The sequence below is a fragment of the Gobius niger genome (genome assembly GCF_951799975.1).
Source record: "Gobius niger genome assembly, contig: SCAFFOLD_121, whole genome shotgun sequence".
Lineage (NCBI taxonomy): Eukaryota > Metazoa > Chordata > Actinopteri > Gobiiformes > Gobiidae > Gobius > Gobius niger.
Genome location: NW_027639183.1, coordinates 54,399 through 74,592, shown reverse-complemented (window position 1 = coordinate 74,592; position 20,194 = coordinate 54,399). Strand labels below are relative to the sequence as shown.

General features: G+C 55.2%; 1 protein-coding gene across 1 annotated transcript; it reads right to left on the bottom strand.

The window, feature by feature from the left end:
• Positions 1 to 380: 380 nt before the first annotated feature.
• On the bottom strand, positions 381 to 18,959 carry dnajc27 (DnaJ (Hsp40) homolog, subfamily C, member 27; the record flags this gene model as incomplete). Its single annotated transcript, XM_079583243.1, has 7 exons — positions 18,528 to 18,959; positions 16,752 to 16,834; positions 16,616 to 16,685; positions 8,075 to 8,239; positions 7,414 to 7,536; positions 4,703 to 4,863; positions 381 to 513 (listed from the first exon to the last, which is right to left on the bottom strand). Exons 1-7 carry the CDS (start codon positions 18,612 to 18,614, stop codon positions 381 to 383), a joined length of 822 nt encoding a protein of 273 aa, XP_079439369.1. The 5' UTR covers positions 18,615 to 18,959.
• Between the last annotated feature and the right edge of the window lie 1,235 nt (positions 18,960 to 20,194).

Genomic DNA, 20,194 nt, shown 5'->3' with positions numbered 1-20,194 from the left:
ATCTTTTGTCTTTGTTCAATGGTGGATCATGTTCATTTCAGTCGGGTCTGAGGCTCTTGACCCTTTGGGCTCCTGTTGTACATGTTTTAGTGATGTTTACTTGATGTTCTTCAGCAGGGACGTCCTTGAGGTGACTCTGGATCCTGTTGTACATGTTTTAGTGTTGTTTACTTGATGTTTTTCAGCAGGGACGTCCTGGAGGTGACTCTGGCTCCTGTTGTACATGTTTTAGTGATGTTTACTTGATGTTTTTCAGCAGGGACGTCCTGGAGGTGACTCTGACTCCTGTTGTACATGTTTTAGTGATGTTTACTTGATGTTTTTCAGCAGGGACGTCCTGGAGGTGACTCTGGCTCCTGTTGTACATGTTTTAGTGATGTTTACTTGATGTTTTTCAGCAGGGACGTCCTGGCGTTGACCACGGCCTTAAATGCGTCTTCACTTCCTGGAGCCACGCATTTGTCTGGATGCAGCAGAACGGCCAACTTCCTGTAGGCTTTATTCACTTCCTCCCTGCACAGGAAGTGACACAGTGGTTAGTCACATAAACCCTTTAACTTCCTGTAGGCTTTATTCACTTCCTCCCTGCACAGGAAGTGACACAGTGGTTAGTCACATAAACCCGTTAACTTCCCGTAGGCTTTATTCACTTCCTCCCTGCACAGGAAGTGACACAGTGGTTAGTCACATAAACCCTTTAACTTCCTGTAGGCTTTATTCACTTCCTCCCTGCACAGGAAGTGACACAGTGGTTAGTCACATAAACCCTTTAACTTCCTGTAGGCTTTATTCACTTCCTCCCTGCACAGGAAGTGACACAGTGGTTAGTCACATACACCTGTTAACTTCCTGTAGGCTTTATTCACTTCCTCCCTGCACAGGAAGTGACACATAAACCCGTTAGCTTCCCCGCTCATTCACAGCTCGCTACTTAAATTATCGTGTTGTAAATTAATAATTAGGAGAAAAAATTTGATTTATTTTTATTCACATTTTTATCTCTCTTTTCCAGTTGAATTCCTCCTTTCCTCCTGGGTTCGTGGTGAGCGGAGCTGAGAGTGATTCCCTTTAAACTCTAACACCGTTATTTCAGTGTAAAAGCCTTGAGGTAAAAACCGCACTAGAATAAGGATGTTGAACATCGCCGCCTCAGTGAGATACTGCTGTGCTCCCTAGCATTAGCCACGTTAGCATTAGCCACGTTAGCATTAGCCACGTTAGCATTAGCCACGTTAACATTAGCCACGTTAAGTTAGCCACGTTAGCACTAGCCACGATAGCATTAGCCACGTTAGCATTAGCAACGTTAACATTAGCCACGTTAGCATTAGCCACGTTAGCATTAGCCACGTTAGCATTAGCCACGATAGCATTAGCCACGTTAACATTAGCCACGTTAAGTTAGCCACGTTAGCATTAGCCACGTTAGCATTAGCCACGTTAGCATTAGCCACGTTAGGATTAGCCACGATAGCATTAGCCACGTTAGCATTAGCCACGTTAGCATTAGCCACGATGGCATTAGTCACGATAGCATTAGCCACGTTAGCATTAGCCACGTTAGCATTAGCCACGTTAGCATTAGCCACGTTAGCATTAGCCACGAAAGCATTGGCCACGATAACATTGGCCACGATAACATTAGCCCCTGACCCACCTGGTGATGCCCGGTTTGACCCCTGACCCTCCTGGTCATGCCCGGTTTGACCCCTGACCCTCCTGGTGACGCCCGGTTTGACCCCTAACCCACCTGGTGATGCCCGGTTTGACCCCTGACCCACCTGGTGACGCCCGGTTTGACCCCTGACCCTCCTGGTGACGCCCGGTTTGACCCCTGACCCTCCTGGTGACGCCCGGTTTGACCCCTGACCCTCCTGGTGACGCCCGGTTTGACCCCTGACCCTCCTGGTGACGCCCGGTTTGACCCCTGACCCTCCTGGTGACGCCCGGTTTGACCCCTGACCCCCCGGTTTGACCCCTGACCCTCCTGGTGGCGCCCGGTTTGACCCCTGACCCTCCTGGTGACGCCCGGTTTGACCCCTGACCCACCTGGTGACGCCCGGTTTGACCCCTGACCCTCCTGGTGACGCCCGGTTTGACCCCTGACCCACCTGGTGACGCCCGGTTTGACCCCTGACCCTCCTGGTGACGCCCGGTTTGACCCCTGACCCTCCTGGTGACGCCCGGTTTGACCCCTGACCCTCCTGGTGACGCCCGGTTTGACCCCTGACCCTCCTGGTGACGCCCGGTTTGACCCCTGACCCTCCTGGTGACGCCCGGTTTGACCCCTGACCCTCCTGGTGATGCCCGGTTTGACCCCTGACCCTCCTGGTGATGCCCGGTTTGACCCCTGACCCACCTGGTGACGCCCGGTTTGACCCCTGACCCTCCGGTTTGACCCCTGACCCTCCTGGTGATGCCCGGTTTGACCCCTGACCCCCCGGTTTGACCCCTGACCCTCCTGGTGACGCCCGGTTTGACCCCTGACCCTCCTGGTGACGCCCGGTTTGACCCCTGACCCTCCTGGTGATGCCCGGTTTGACCCCTGACCCTCCTGGTGACGCCCGGTTTGACCCCTTACCCACCTGGTGGCGCCCGGTTTGACCCCTGACCCACCTGGTGACGCCCGGTTTGACCCCTGACCCTCCTGGTGATGCCCGGTTTGACCCCTGACCCCCCGGTTTGACCCCTGACCCTCCTGGTGACGCCCGGTTTGACCCCTGACCCTCCTGGTGACGCCCGGGTTGACCCCTGACCCTCCTGGTCATGCCCGGTTTGACCCCTGACCCTCCTGGTGACGCCCGGTTTGACCCCTGACCCTCCTGGTCATGCCCGGTTTGACCCCTGACCCTCCTGGTGATGCCCGGTGTGACCCCTGACCCTCCTGGTGACGCCCGGTTTGACCCCTGACCCCCCGGTTTGACCCCTGACCCTCCTGGTGACGCCCGGTTTGACCCCTGACCCTCCTGGTGGCGCCCGGTTTGACCCCTGACCCTCCTGGTGACGCCCGGTTTGACCCCTGACCCTCCTGGTGACGCCCGGTTTGACCCCTGACCCTCCTGGTGGCGCCCGGTTTGACCCCTGACCCACCTGGTGGCGCCCGGTTTGACCCCTGACCCACCTGGTGACGCCCGGTTTGACCCCTGACCCTCCTGGTGACGCCCGGTTTGACCCCTGACCCTCCTGGTGACGCCCGGTTTGACCCCTGACCCTCCTGGTGACGCCCGGTTTGACCCCTGACCCTCCTGGTGACGCCCGGTTTGACCCCTGACCCTCCTGGTGATGCCCGGTTTGACCCCTGACCCACCTGGTGACGCCCGGTTTGACCCCTGACCCTCCTGGTCATGCCCGGTTTGACCCCTGACCCTCCTGGTCATGCCCGGTTTGACCCCTGACCCTCCTGGTGACGCCCGGTTTGACCCCTGACGCTCCTGGTGACGCCCGGTTTGACCCCTGACCCTCCTGGTGGCGCCCGGTTTGACCCCTGACCCTCCTGGTGACGCCCGGTTTGACCCCTGACCCACCTGGTGACGCCCGGTTTGACCCCTGACCCTCCTGGTGACGCCCGGTTTGACCCCTGACCCTCCTGGTGACGCCCGGTTTGACCCCTGACCCTCCTGGTGGCGCCCGGTTTGACCCCTGACCCACCTGGTGGCGCCCGGTTTGACCCCTGACCCTCCTGGTGACGCCCGGTTTGACCCCTGACCCTCCTGGTAATGCCCGGTTTGACCCCTGACCCACCTGGTAATGCCCGGTTTGACCCCTGACCCACCTGGTAATGCCCGGTTTGACCCCTGACCCACCTGGTAATGCCCGGTTTGACCCCTGACCCACCTGGTGACGCCCGGTTTGACCCCTGACCCTCCTGGTGGCGCCCGGTTTGACCCCTGACCCACCTGGTGACGCCCGGTTTGACCCCTGACCCACCTGGTGACGCCCGGTTTGACCCCTGACCCTCCTGGTGATGCCCGGTTTGACCCCTGACCCACCTGGTGGCGCCCGGTTTGACCCCTGACCCTCCTGGTAATGCCCGGTTTGACCCCTGACCCACCTGGTAATGCCCGGTTTGACCCCTGACCCACCTGGTGACGCCCGGTTTGACCCCTGACCCTCCTGGTGGCGCCCGGTTTGACCCCTGACCCTCCTGGTGACGCCCGGTTTGACCCCTGACCCTCCTGGTGGCGCCCGGTTTGACCCCTGACCCTCCTGGTGGCGCCCGGTTTGACCCCTGACCCTCCTGGTGGCGCCCGGTTTGACCCCTGACCCTCCTGGTGACGCCCGGTTTGACCCCTGACCCTCCTGGTGACGCCCGGTTTGACCCCTGACCCACCTGGTGATGCCCGGTTTGACCCCTGACCCACCTGGTGGCGCCCGGTTTGACCCCTGACCCACCTGGTGGCGCCCGGTTTGACCCCTGACCCACCTGGTGGCGCCCGGTTTGACCCCTGACCCACCTGGTGACGCCCGGTTTGACCCCTGACCCACCTGGTGGCGCCCGGTTTGACCCCTGACCCACCTGGTGACGCCCGGTTTGACCCCTGACCCACCTGGTGATGCCCGGTTTGACCCCTGACCCACCTGGTGACGCCCGGTTTGACCCCTGACCCTCCTGGTGACGCCCGGTTTGACCCCTGACCCACCTGGTGATGCCCGGTTTGACCCCTGACCCTCCTGGTGGCGCCCGGTTTGACCCCTGACCCACCTGGTGGCGCCCGGTTTGACCCCTAACATGTCCCAGGAGTCCTTGCTGGTGCGGATGCGGCGGATGGTGTCGGCCTGTTCCTTGGTGAAGCCGACGCCGCTGTCGGCCACGGGACGTTTCCCACCGTTCTCACACATGTCCACGATCGACGAGAAGAACGACTGGGAACAAGTAAACAACAACAAACCGTAAACAACAACAAACCGTAAACAACAACAAACCGTAAACAACAACAAACCGTAAACAACAATAAACAATCGTAACTGGAACATCTCGTTGATGCCTCTCCGCTCTGAGCTGAAGGTGAGGGACAGTTTGAGGGACAGTCTGTTACCTGGAACATCTCGTTGATGCCTCCGCTCTGAGCTGAAGGTGAGGGACAGTCTGTTACCTGGAACATCTCGTTGATGCCTCCGCTCTGAGCTGAAGGTGAGGGACAGTTTGAGGGACAGTGTTACCTGGAACATCTCGTTGATGCCTCTGCTCTGAGCTGAAGGTGAGGGACAGTTTGAGGGACAGTGTTACCTGGAACATCTCGTTGATGCCTCTGCTCTGAGCTGAAGGTGAGGGACAGTTTGAGGGACAGTCTGTTACCTGGAACATCTCGTTGATGCCTCTGCTCTGAGCTGAAGGTGAGGGACAGTCTGTTACCTGGAACATCTCGTTGATGCCTCTGCTCTGAGCTGAAGGTGAGGGACAGTTTGAGGGACAGTCTGTTACCTGGAACATCTCGTTGATGCCTCTGCTCTGAGCTGAAGGTGAGGGACAGTGTTACCTGGAACATCTCGTTGATGCCTCCGCTCTGAGCTGAAGGTGAGGGACAGTTTGAGGGACAGTCTGTTACCTGGAACATCTCGTTGATGCCTCCGCTCTGAGCTGAAGGTGAGGGACAGTGTTACCTGGAACATCTCGTTGATGCCTCCGCTCTGAGCTGAAGGTGAGGGACAGTTTGAGGGACAGTGTTACCTGGAACATCTCGTTGATGCCTCTGCTCTGAGCTGAAGGTGAGGGACAGTTTGAGGGACAGTCTGTTACCTGGAACATCTCGTTGATGCCTCCGCTCTGAGCTGAAGGTGAGGGACAGTTTGAGGGACAGTCTGTTACCTGGAACATCTCGTTGATGCCTCTGCTCTGAGCTGAAGGTGAGGGACAGTCTGTTACCTGGAACATCTCGTTGATGCCTCCGCTCTGAGCTGAAGGTGAGGGACAGTCTGTTACCTGGAACATCTCGTTGATGCCTCCGCTCTGAGCTGAAGGTGAGGGACAGTTTGAGGGACAGTGTTACCTGGAACATCTCGTTGATGCCTCTCCGCTCTGAGCTGAAGGTGAGGGACAGTTTGAGGGACAGTGTTACCTGGAACATCTCGTTGATGCCTCTGCTCTGAGCTGAAGGTGAGGGACAGTTTGAGGGACAGTCTGTTACCTGGAACATCTCGTTGATGCCTCTGCTCTGAGCTGAAGGTGAGGGACAGTCTGTTACCTGGAACATCTCGTTGATGCCTCTGCTCTGAGCTGAAGGTGAGGGACAGTCTGTTACCTGGAACATCTCGTTGATGCCTCTCCGCTCTGAGCTGAAGGTGAGGGACAGTTTGAGGGACAGTCTGTTACCTGGAACATCTCGTTGATGCCTCTGCTCTGAGCTGAAGGTGAGGGACAGTCTGTTACCTGGAACATCTCGTTGATGCCTCTGCTCTGAGCTGAAGGTGAGGGACAGTGTTACCTGGAACATCTCGTTGATGCCTCCGCTCTGAGCTGAAGGTGAGGGACAGTTTGAGGGACAGTGTTACCTGGAACATCTCGTTGATGCCTCCGCTCTGAGCTGAAGGTGAGGGACAGTGTTACCTGGAACATCTCGTTGATGCCTCCGCTCTGAGCTGAAGGTGAGGGACAGTTTGAGGGACAGTGTTACCTGGAACATCTCGTTGATGCCTCTGCTCTGAGCTGAAGGTGAGGGACAGTTTGAGGGACAGTCTGTTACCTGGAACATCTCGTTGATGCCTCTGCTCTGAGCTGAAGGTGAGGGACAGTTTGAGGGACAGTGTTACCTGGAACATCTCGTTGATGCCTCTGCTCTGAGCTGAAGGTGAGGGACAGTCTGTTACCTGGAACATCTCGTTGATGCCCTCTCCGCTCTGAGCTGAAGGTGAGGGACAGTCTGTTACCTGGAACATCTCGTTGATGCCTCCGCTCTGAGCTGAAGGTGAGGGACAGTTTGAGGGACAGTGTTACCTGGAACATCTCGTTGATGCCTCTCCGCTCTGAGCTGAAGGTGAGGGACAGTTTGAGGGACAGTCTGTTACCTGGAACATCTCGTTGATGCCCTCTCCGCTCTGAGCTGAAGGTGAGGGACAGTTTGAGGGACAGTGTTACCTGGAACATCTCGTTGATGCCTCTCCGCTCTGAGCTGAAGGTTAGGGACAGTTTGAGGGACAGTCTGTTACCTGGAACATCTCGATGATGCCTCTCCGCTCTGAGCTGAAGGTGAGGGACAGTCTGTTACCTGGAACATCTCGTTGATGCCTCTCCGCTCTGAGCTGAAGGTGAGGGACAGTTTGAGGGACAGTCTGTTACCTGGAACATCTCATTGATGCCTCTGCTCTGAGCTGAAGGTGAGGGACAGTTTGAGGGACAGTCTGTTACCTGGAACATCTCGTTGATGCCTCTCCGCTCTGAGCTGAAGGTGAGGGACAGTTTGAGGGACAGTCTGTTACCTGGAACATCTCGTTGATGCCCTCTCCGCTCTGAGCTGACGTCTCAAAGTAATGGAAGCCTCTGGACTCGGCCCAAAGTCGACCTTCTCCTTCATCCACCACACGTCGCTTGGTCAGGTCCACCTGGAACAGAACCAAAAAAACGTCATATCACTGAGGCTCCACCAGGGGGAGCAGACCCTAAAACCACAACCTCAGGCTAACTCTGAAAACGAGAACGTTCAGGAGTAAAACATACTGAGTAGTATGACAGATTCCAGAACTAAACACGTTCAAGTTAAACTCTGGAATTCTTTGAGTGTGGAATTTAAATGTGTTCACAAATGTAGAAAGATAGACAAATGAGGCTGTTTTTGTGATTTGGTGTTTGGTGACCTGGTGAGAAGTTGGCGTTGAATTATGGGGAATCAAATGTTTAAGTTGTTATTAGTAACAGATAATACAAGATTTCTCTTCCCTCTGGTATTTTATGTTCATGTTACGTAATGATATGACATGAACAAATAAATAAATGAAAAATCCCTCAGCAGCTGCAGAGGAGAACGTTTAGCTGCAAAAACAGACGGTAGTTGTTGTTTTGATGGGGACTGTACTATGTAAAGTCTTTCGGTCCAGTCCCGGTTTAGTCCTGGTCCAGTCTCAGTCCCGTCCTTGTCCGGACCTTGTTGGCGCAGACGATGAAGACGATGCTGTCGACGTTGGCCTGGGAGCCCATCTCCTGCTTCATTTCCCCGAGCCACGAATCCAACGCCTCGAAACTCTCCCTCAGCCCCACGTCGTAGACCAGCAGCACCCCCTGGGAGTCTTTGTAGAACTCGTTACGCACCTGAAACACGAGACACAGGGTTATTAAAGTCCCCAGACACAGCTCTGTATCTCTGTTCCTTTAGCGCCCCCTACAGACGATCATCACTCCTTCTGTTGGACATTCACAGCTCTGTATCTCTGTTCCTTTAGCGCCCCCTACAGACGATCATCACTCCTTCTGTTGGACATTCACAGCTCTGTATCTCTGTTCCTTTAGCGCCCCCTACAGACGATCATCACTCCTTCTGTTGGACATTCACAGCTCTGTATCTCTGTTCCTTTAGCGCCCCCTACAGACGATCATCACTCCTTCTGTTGGACATTCACAGCTCTGTATCTCCTGTTCCTTTAGCGCCCCCTACAGACGATCATCACTCCTTCTGTTGGACATTCACAGCTCTGTATCTCCCCGTTCCTTTAGCGCCCCCTACAGACGATCATCACTCCTTCTGTTGGACATTCACAGCTCTGTATCTCTGTTCCTTTAGCGCCCCCTACAGACGATCATCACTCCTTCTGTTGGACATTCACAGCTCTGTATCTCTGTTCCTTTAGCGCCCCCTACAGACGATCATCACTCCTTCTGTTGGACATTCACAGCTCTGTATCTCCTCTGTTCCTTTAGCGCCCCCTACAGACGATCATCACTCCTTCTGTTGGACATTCACAGCTCTGTATCTCTGTTCCTTTAGCGCCCCCTACAGACGATCATCACTCCTTCTGTTGGACATTCACAGCTCTGTATCTCCCCGTTCCTTTAGCGCCCCCTACAGACGATCATCACTCCTTCTGTGGGACATTCACAGCTCTGTATCTCCTGTTCCTTTAGCGCCCCCTACAGACGATCATCACTCCTTCTGTTGGACATTCACAGCTCTGTATCTCCTTTGTTCCTTTAGCGCCCCCTACAGACGATCATCACTCCTTCTGTTGGACATTCACAGCTCTGTATCTCTGTTCCTTTAGCGCCCCCTACAGACGATCATCACTCCTTCTGTTGGACATTCACAGCTCTGTATCTCCTGTTCCTTTAGCGCCCCCTACAGACGATCATCACTCCTTCTGTTGGACATTCACAGCTCTGTATCTCCCCGTTCCTTTAGCGCCCCCTACAGACGATCATCACTCCTTCTGTTGGACATTCACAGCTCTGTATCTCTGTTCCTTTAGCGCCCCCTACAGACGATCATCACTCCTTCTGTTGGACATTCACAGCTCTGTATCTCTGTTCCTTTAGCGCCCCCTACAGACGATCATCACTCCTTCTGTTGGACATTCACAGCTCTGTATCTCCTGTTCCTTTAGCGCCCCCTACAGACGATCATCACTCCTTCTGTTGGACATTCACAGCTCTGTATCTCCCCGTTCCTTTAGCGCCCCCTACAGACGATCATCACTCCTTCTGTTGGACATTCACAGCTCTGTATCTCTGTTCCTTTAGCGCCCCCTACAGACGATCATCACTCCTTCTGTTGGACATTCACAGCTCTGTATCTCTGTTCCTTTAGCGCCCCCTACAGACGATCATCACTCCTTCTGTGGGACATTCACAGCTCTGTATCTCCTGTTCCTTTAGCGCCCCCTACAGACGATCATCACTCCTTCTGTGGGACATTCACAGCTCTGTATCTCTGTTCCTTTAGCGCCCCCTACAGACGATCGTCACTCCTTCTGTTGGACATTCACAGCTCTGTATCTCCTCGTTCCTTTAGCGCCCCCTACAGACGATCATCACTCCTTCTGTTGGACATTCACAGCTCTGTATCTCTGTTCCTTTAGCGCCCCCTACAGACGATCATCACTCCTTCTGTTGGACATTCACAGCTCTGTATCTCCTGTTCCTTTAGCGCCCCCTACAGACGATCATCACTCCTTCTGTTGGACATTCACAGCAGGGGGACTGGGTTAGGGGGACTGGGTTAGGGGGACTGGGTTAGAGGGACTGGGTTAGGGGGACTGGGTTAGGGGGACTGGGTTAGGGGGACTGGGTTAGGGGGACTGGGTTAGAGCAGGGGGACTGGGTTAGGGGGACTGGGTTAGGGGGACTGGGTTAGAGGGACTGGGTTAGGGGGACTGGGTTAGAGCAGGGGGACTGGGTTAGGGGGACTGGGTTAGGGGGACTGGGTTAGGAGGACTGGGTTAGGGGGACTGGGTTAGAGGGACTGGGTTAGAGCAGGGGGACTGGGTTAGAGGGACTGGGTTAGGGGGACTGGGTTAGGGGGACTGGGTTAGAGCAGGGGGACTGGGTTAGAGCAGGGGGACTGGGTTAGGGGGACTGGGTTAGAGCAGGGGGACTGGGTTAGGGGGACTGGGTTAGGGGGACTGGGTTAGGGGGACTGGGTTAGGGCAGGGGGACTGGGTTAGGGCAGGGGGACTGGGTTAGGGGGACTGGGTTAGGGGGACTGGGTTAGAGGGACTGGGTTAGAGGGACTGGGTTAGAGCAGGGGGACTGGGTCAGGGGGACTGGGTTAGGGGGACTGGGTTAGGGGGACTGGGTTAGGGCAGGGGGACTGGGTTAGGGGGACTGGGTTAGGGGGACTGGGTTAGGGGGACTGGGTTAGGGGGACTGGGTTAGGGGGACTGGGTTAAGGGGACTGGGTTAGAGCAGGGGGACTGGGTTAGGGGGACTGGGTTAGGGGGACTGGGTTAGGGGGACTGGGTTAGGGGGACTGGGTTAGAGCGACTGGGTTAGAGGGACTGGGTTAGGGGGACTGGGTTAGGGGGACTGGGTTAAGGGGACTGGGTTAGAGCAGGGGGACTGGGTTAGGGGGACTGGGTTAGGGGGACTGGGTTAGGGGGACTGGGTTAGGGGGACTGGGTTAGAGCGACTGGGTTAGAGGGACTGGGTTAGGGGGACTGGGTTAAGGGGACTGGGTTAGAGCAGGGGGACTGGGTTAGGGGGACTGGGTTAGGGGGACTGGGTTAGGGGGACTGGGTTAGGGGGACTGGGTTAGGGGGACTGGGTTAAGGGGACTGGGTTAGAGCAGGGGGACTGGGTTAGGGGGACTGGGTTAGAGCAGGGGGACTGGGTTAGGGGGACTGGGTTAGAGGGACTGGGTTAGAGGGACTGGGTTAGGGGGACTGGGTTAGAGCAGGGGGACTGGGTTAGGGGGACTGGGTTAGAGGGACTGGGTTAGAGCAGGGGGACTGGGTTAGGGCAGGGGGACTGGGTTAGAGCAGGGGGACTGGGTTAGGGGGACTGGGTTAGGGGGACTGGGTTAGGGGGACTGGGTTAGGGGGACTGGGTTAGAGGGACTGGGTTAGAGGGACTGGGTTAGAGGGACTGGGTTAGGGGGACTGGGTTAGGGGGACTGGGTTAGGGGGACTGGGTTAGAGGGACTGGGTTAGAGGGACTGGGTTAGAGGGACTGGGTTAGAGGGACTGGGTTAGAGGGACTGGGTTAGAGGGACTGGGTTAGGGGGACTGGGTTAGAGGGACTGGGTTAGGGGGACTGGGTTAGAGGGACTGGGTTAGAGGGACTGGGTTAGAGGGACTGGGTTAGAGGGACTGGGTTAGAGGGACTGGGTTAGGGGGACTGGGTTAGAGGGACTGGGTTAGAGGGACTGGGTTAGAGGGACTGGGTTAGAGGGACTGGGTTAGAGGGACTGGGTTAGAGGGACTGGGTTAGAGGGACTGGGTTAGGGGGACTGGGTTAGAGGGACTGGGTTAGAGGGACTGGGTTAGAGGGACTGGGTTAGGGGGACTGGGTTAGAGGGACTGGGTTAGAGGGACTGGGTTAGGGGGACTGGGTTTGGGGGACTGGGTTAGGAGGACTGGGTTAGAGCAGGGGGACTGGGTTAGGGGGACTGGGTTAGGGCAGGGGGACTGGGTTAGGGGGACTGGGTTAGAGGGACTGGGTTAGAGCAGGGGGACTGGGTTAGGAGGACTGGGTTAGAGCAGGGGGACTGGGTTAGGGGGACTGGGTTAGAGGGACTGGGTTAGAGGGACTGGGTTAGAGGGACTGGGTTAGAGGGACTGGGTTAGAGGGACTGGGTTAGAGCAGGGGGACTGGGTTAGGAGGACTGGGTTAGAGCAGGGGGACTGGGTTTGGGGGACTGGGTTAGAGGGACTGGGTTAGGGGGACTGGGTTAGGGGGACTGGGTTAGGGGGACTGGGTTAGGGGGACTGGGTTAGAGCAGGGGGACTGGGTTAGGGGGACTGGGTTAGAGCAGGGGGACTGGGTTAGGGGGACTGGGTTAGAGCAGGGGGACTGGGTTAGAGGGACTGGGTTAGAGCAGGGGGACTGGGTTAGGGGGACTGGGTTAGGGGGACTGGGTTAGAGCAGGGGGACTGGGTTAGGGGGACTGGGTTAGAGCAGGGGGACTGGGTTAGGGGGACTGGGTTAGAGCAGGGGGACTGGGTTAGAGGGACTGGGTTAGAGCAGGGGGACTGGGTTAGAGGGACTGGGTTAGGGGGACTGGGTTTGGGGGACTGGGTTAGAGGGACTGGGTTAGAGCAGGGGGACTGGGTTAGGGGGACTGGGTTAGGGGGACTGGGTTAGGGGGACTGGGTTAGGGGGACTGGGTTAGGGGGACTGGGTTAGAGCAGGGGGACTGGGTTAGGGGGACTGGGTTAGAGCAGGGGGACTGGGTTTGGGGGACTGGGTTAGGGGGACTGGGTTAGGGCAGGGGGACTGGGTTAGGGGGACTGGGTTAGGGGGACTGGGTTAGGGGGACTGGGTTAGGGGGACTGGGTTAGAGGGACTGGGTTAGAGGGACTGGGTTAGAGGGACTGGGTTAGGGGGACTGGGTTAGAGCAGGGGGACTGGGTTAGGGGGACTGGGTTAGGGGGACTGGGTTAGGGGGACTGGGTTAGGGGGACTGGGTTAGAGGGACTGGGTTAGGGGGACTGGGTTAGAGGGACTGGGTTAGAGGGACTGGGTTAGGGCAGGGGGACTGGGTTAGGGGGACTGGGTTAGGGGGACTGGGTTAGGGGGACTGGGTTAGGGGGACTGGGTTAGAGGGACTGGGTTAGGGGGACTGGGTTAGAGGGACTGGTTTAGGGGGACTGGGTTAGGGGGACTGGGTTAGAGGGACTGGGTTAGGGGGACTGGGTTAGGGGGACTGGGTTAGAGGGACTGGGTTAGGGGGACTGGGTTAGGGGGACTGGGTTAGGGGGACTGGGTTAGAGGGACTGGGTTAGGGGGACTGGGTTAGAGGGACTGGGTTAGGGGGACTGGGTTAGAGGGACTGGGTTAGAGGGACTGGGTTAGAGGGACTGGGTTAGGGGGACTGGGTTAGGGGGACTGGGTTAGGGGGACTGGGTTAGAGGGACTGGGTTAGGGGGACTGGGTTAGGGGGACTGGGTTAGGGGGACTGGGTTAGAGGGACTGGGTTAGAGGGACTGGGTTAGAGGGACTGGGTTAGAGGGACTGGGTTAGAGGGACTGGGTTAGAGGGACTGGGTTAGGGGGACTGGGTTAGAGCAGGGGGACTGGGTTAGGGGGACTGGGTTAGGGGGACTGGGTTAGAGCAGGGGGACTGGGTTAGGGGGACTGGGTTAGGGGGACTGGGTTAGAGCAGGGGGACTGGGTTAGGGGGACTGGGTTAGGGGGACTGGGTTAGAGCAGGGGGACTGGGTTAGAGCAGGGGGACTGGGTTAGGGGGACTGGGTTAGGGGGACTGGGTTAGGGGGACTGGGTTAGGGGGACTGGGTTAGAGGGACTGGGTTAGAGGGACTGGGTTAGAGGGACTGGGTTAGGGGGACTGGGTTAGGGGGACTGGGTTAGAGGGACTGGGTTAGGGGGACTGGGTTAGGGGGACTGGGTTAGGGGGACTGGGTTAGAGGGACTGGGTTAGGGGGACTGGGTTAGAGGGACTGGGTTAGGGGGACTGGGTTAGGGGGACTGGGTTAGAGGGACTGGGTTAGGGGGACTGGGTTAGGGGGACTGGGTTAGGGGGACTGGGTTAGGGGGACTGGGTTAGGGGGACTGGGTTAGGGGGACTGGGTTAGGGGGACTGGGTTAGGGGGACTGGGTTAGGGGGACTGGGTTAGGGGGACTGGGTTAGGGGGACTGGGTTAGGGGGACTGGGTTAGGGCAGGGGGACTGGGTTAGGGGGACTGGGTTAGAGGGACTGGTTTAGGGGGACTGGGTTAGGGGGACTGGGTTAGGGGGACTGGGTTAGGGGGACTGGGTTAGGGGGACTGGGTTAGGGGGACTGGGTTAGGGCAGGGGGACTGGGTTAGGGGGACTGGGTTAGGGGGACTGGGTTAGAGGGACTGGTTTAGGGGGACTGGGTTAGGGGGACTGGGTTAGGGGGACTGGGTTAGGGGGACTGGGTTAGGGGGACTGGGTTAGGGGGACTGGGTTAGGGCAGGGGGACTGGGTTAGGGGGACTGGGTTAGAGGGACTGGGTTAGGGGGACTGGGTTAGGGGGACTGGGTTAGGGGGACTGGGTTAGGGGGACTGGGTTAGAGCAGGGGGACTGGGTTAGGGGGACTGGGTTAGGGGGACTGGGTTAGGGGGACTGGGTTAGGGGGACTGGGTTAGGGGGACTGGGTTAGGGCAGGGGGACTGGGTTAGGGGGACTGGGTTAGGGGGACTGGGTTAGGGGGACTGGGTTAGGGGGACTGGGTTAGGGCAGGGGGACTGGGTTAGGGGGACTGGGTTAGGGGGACTGGGTTAGGGGGACTGGGTTAGGGGGACTGGGTTAGAGCAGGGGGACTGGGTCAGGGGGACTGGGTTAGAGCAGGGGGACTGGGTTAGGGGGACTGGGTTAGGGGGACTGGGTTAGGGGGACTGGGTTAGGGGGACTGGGTTAGAGCAGGGGGACTGGGTTAGGGGGACTGGGTTAGGGGGACTGGGTCAGGGGGACTGGGTTAGGGGGACTGGGTTAGGGGGACTGGGTTAGAGGGACTGGGTGAGAGCAGGGGGACTGGGTTAGGGGGACTGGGTTAGGGGGACTGGGTTAGAGGGACTGGGTTAGAGGGACTGGGTTAGAGGGACTGGGTTAGGGGGACTGGGTTAGAGGGACTGGGTTAGAGGGACTGGGTTAGAGGGACTGGGTTAGGGGGACTGGGTTAGAGGGACTGGGTTAGAGGGACTGGGTTAGGGGGACTGGGTTAGGGGGACTGGGTTAGAGGGACTGGGTTAGGGGGACTGGGTTAGAGGGACTGGGTTAGAGGGACTGGGTTAGGGGGACTGGGTTAGGGGGACTGGGTTAGAGCAGGGGGACTGGGTTAGGGGGACTGGGTTAGGGGGACTGGGTTAGGGGGACTGGGTTAGGGGGACTGGGTTAGGGGGACTGGGTTAGGGGGACTGGGTTAGGGGGACTGGGTTAGGGGGACTGGGTTAGAGCAGGGGGACTGGGTTAGGGGGACTGGGTTAGGGGGACTGGGTTAGGGGGACTGGGTTAGAGCAGGGGGACTGGGTCAGGGGGACTGGGTTAGGGGGACTGGGTTAGGGCAGGGGGACTGGGTTAGGGCAGGGGGACTGGGTTAGGGGGACTGGGTTAGGGGGACTGGGTTAGGGGGACTGGGTTAGGGGGACTGGGTTAGGGGGACTGGGTTAGGGGGACTGGGTTAGGGGGACTGGGTTAGGGGGACTGGGTTAGGGGGACTGGGTTAGGGGGACTGGGTTAGGGGGACTGGTTTAGGGGGACTGGGTTAGGGGGACTGGGTTAGGGGGACTGGGTTAGGGGGACTGGTTTAGGGGGACTGGGTTAGGGGGACTGGGTTAGGGGGACTGGGTTAGGGGGACTGGGTTAGGGGGACTGGGTTAGGGGGACTGGGTTAGGGGGACTGGGTTAGGGGGACTGGGTTAGAGGGACTGGGTTAGGGGGACTGGGTTAGGGGGACTGGGTCAGGGGGACTGGGTTAGGGGGACTGGGTTAGGGGGACTGGTTTAGGGGGACTGGGTTAGGGGGACTGGGTTAGGGGGACTGGGTTAGGGGGACTGGGTTAGGGGGACTGGGTTAGGGGGACTGGGTTAGAGGGACTGGGTTAGGGGGACTGGGTTAGGGGGACTGGGTCAGGGGGACTGGGTTAGGGGGACTGGGTTAGGGGGACTGGGTGAGAGCAGGGGGACTGGGTTAGGGGGACTGGGTTAGGGGGACTGGGTGAGAGCAGGGGGACTGGGTTAGGGGGACTGGGTCAGGGGGACTGGGTTAGAGCAGGGGGACTGGGTTAGGGGGACTGGGTTAGGGGGACTGGGTTAGAGCAGGGGGACTGGGTTAGGGGGACTGGGTTAGAGCAGGGGGACTGGGTGAGAGCAGGGGGACTGGGTTAGGGGGACTGGGTTAGGGGGACTGGGTTAGGGGGACTGGGTTAGGGGGACTGGGTTAGGGGGACTGGGTTAGGGGGACTGGGTTTGGGGGACTGGGTTAGAGGGACTGGGTTAGAGCAGGGGGACTGGGTTAGGGGGACTGGGTTAGGGGGGCTGGGTTAGGGGGACTGACCTCGTAGAAGAAAGGGTGCCCGGCCATGTCGAAGATGTTCACTTTGATCTCTCGGTCTCGCACCTGCACTCTGCAAAAACAACAGGGTCAGGACTCTGCAGCGCCCCCTCCTGGACAGACCTGTTCATGCACTCACTTGGTGACTCCATAGTCGATGCCGATGGTCGCCAGGTATTTGGGCACGAAGCGCTTCTCACAATAACGTTTGATGATGCAGCTCTGGAGAAACAACACAAAAATACAAACCGGGACTAGAACCTGTGACCTCCAGGACCACAACAAGTGACCTCCAGGACCACAACTAGTGACCTGTGACCTCCAGGACCACAACAAGTGACCTGTGACCTCCAGGACCACAACAAGTGACCTGTGACCTCCAGGACCACAACTAGTGACCTGTGACCTCCAGGACCACAACCTGTGACCGCAGGGACATCTCTTCTTTTTTAAACTAAAGTATTTTCAGATTCTTCTACTACAATTATTACCTAATAATCAGATGAGGTTTTTATGATTAAAACTCCGGGTTTTCCATGAGCCACAGCAGCTTGGACTTTTTAGAGAAACTGAATGTGTATTTATGTATTTGACAGGGACATTGTAGACGCTGTTTTTGCCTTTTTGTTTCCATCCTACAGGCCGGTGTAACGTCGAGATGCACTTCTTTGTCGAGCTGCACTGACAGTATCAGCGCATGTGCTCATGTCTTTGTCTCTCATTAAAAACGAGTTATGAACAGCTGGTAAACTTTGTCTTGCATAAAATTACGTAACTAAAGAGCAGACGACTCTTTCCCCAGCAACTTTTATTACATTTAAACGGTCATGCTTTATGATTATTGACTTGTACTTTTTTTTTGTTTTTAAAGCCTATATTTACAACAGACAGATTTTTAAAGGCAAATTGTTTTAGCAGCTGCATCATTTACTATTTACATGGAGAATAAACTGCCTAATTCGACAGTAAAGTTTATGAAATCATGTTTTTTGCTGAAAAAGCGTAACTCGACGGCTGAATGTAAAATGACTCGATAGTTCTGCACATGCGCAGCAACGAGAAGTAGTGCAACTCGACAAGCCGTCTGTTTCCATTGTACACCGGTGCGATGCCACATTTGAAAGCCAGACCTTGAGTGTAAGATGATGATCTGTGAGGGTCAAATGGTGGATCGAATATAGATCATTCTTTCATTACATGACACTGGCCTGAGAAAAGTCACAATTTATCCCACAAATACCACATAAAAATGTAGAAAACCTGGTTATTTTACACATGCTTCGATTGGACCAGAGCCGACTGAAGCTGCAGTTATGTTTGTATTTATATCTGTGTTTATATCTGTGTGATATAATGCTGTATTGACACATGCTGAAGGGTTTTTTCTGTTATGAAGCTGGTCATGTTTGTGTTTATATCTGTGTGATATAATGCTGTATTGACACATGCTGAAGGGTTTTTTCTGTTATGAAGCTGCAGTTATGTTTGTATTTATATCTGTGTGATATAATGCTGTATTGACACATGCTGAAGGGTTTTTTCTGTTATGAAGCTGGTCATGTTTGTGTTTATATCTGTGTGATATAATGCTGTATTGACACATGCTGAAGGGTTTTTTCTGTTATGAAGCTGGTCATGTTTGTGTTTATATCTGTGTGATATAATGCTGTATTGACACATGCTGAAGGGTTTTTTCTGTTATAAAGCTGCAGTTATGTTTGTATTTATATCTGTGTGATATAATGCTGTATTGACACATGCTGTAGGAGTATTTCTGTTATAAAGCTGCAGTTATGTTTGTAGTTATATCTGTGTTTATATTTGTGTGATATAATGTTGTATTGGCACATGCTGAAGGGTTTTTTCTGTTATGAAGCTGGTCATGTTTACATACATGAGATAAAATGGACCGTACCTTCCCCACCTCCGCGTTGCCCAGGCTGATCACCTTCACCCGCAGAGACTTCTTTCCCTCTCGCCGCTTCGTGGCCGCAGTCTCCATTTTCACAAAGTTATTTCACAGAAACATGAAGCATCGACTGTTTTCACGGAGGTCTGTGGCTAATGCTAACAGGCTAACGGCGCTCACGGGCTTCAAACTCCACACAGCCGCGGGGACACGGCAACAAACGGGACATTCAATAAAGATTTCGCTCTAAATCGGCAGAAACTGGGGGCATGTGTCTGACTTTGGGTGTTTTTCTGCGCTTTTTTGTGGAAAACGCTGCGGCAGAGGTTCCTGGCCGTGATGCTAAAGGCTAATGTTGTTAGCTGCGGCCGGTGTTACGGTGAAATGTGCCCCCGCTGCAGAATGTGTTCACGGCGTTTGGATTCAGGGAAACTTGGCTAACTGACCCGCTATAATTTAACCTAACAACATAAAACGCATCTATGTTCTATTCAAACTGCTAAACGAGTCTCAAAGTCTACTTTTATCAGAACATAGCCAGCATTAGATGATGGTTCAGTGACAGAATGTGCTCCCCGTTTATTTTGTCACTGTTTTGATCAAAGTATACACACTGAACAATTTAATGTAGAGGCTATCGATATGGTCGAATGTATGAGTGTCACGGCTCATGATGTGTATCAAGCCATAAAAAAGCTGACAGACAATAAAACCTGTGGTGCTGATGCTATTTTTGCTGAACATCTGAAAAATGCCAGCAATAGACTATCTCCCCTTCTGGCAATTTGCTTCACCAGCTGTATGACCCATGGGATTCTGCCTGATGCACTCCTTTCTATCACCCTGGTCCCAGTCATAAAGGACAAAGCGGGTAGAATGGGAAGCTCGGACAACTATAGGCCCATTGCCCTTGCCAGCATTGTATCAAAGGTCCTTGAGAAAGTACTGTTGTGTAGATTACAAGATGTGATATACTCTGCAGATAACCAATTTGGTTTCAAGGCAAAGCATGGCACAGACTTATGCATATTTGCCTTAAAGGAAATTATCAGAAAGTATAAGAGTAAAAACTCCTCTATGCTCATATGCTTCATTGATGCATCCAAGGCATTTGACCGTGTGAACCATGTAAAGTTATTTATCAAGCTGCGTCAGCGAGGAGTACCTAAGTATATATTGAGAAGCTTAGCCTCCTGGTACGCCCACCAGGTGATGCAGGTGAGATGGGGCAGTAGTGTGTCGGCTCCATTTGGTGTTTCCAATGGAGTGAGACAAGGTGGAATCCTCTCTCCTGTACTGTTTAGTTTGTATATGGATGAATTGTCACAACTGTTAAATGTGTGCAGGACCGGCTGTATGATTGGGTCTACTCTTGTAAATCATCTCATGTACGCCGATGATGTTGTTGTTTTTAGTCCAAGCAGTGCTGGGATGCAGGAACTTTTAAACGTGTGTTCCAAATATGGTGTGGACTATGACATCAAATATAATGCAAACAAGAGTGTCATAATGATTTGCAGAACAAGAGACGATAAGGTTTTGAACTTTCCGTCATTTAATTTGTGCGGGAATAATCTGACCTTGTGCAGCAAATACAAATATTTGGGACATTTTATCTCTGATGATTTGGCAGACGATGATGACGTGCTCCGACAGTGCCGCATGATGTATGT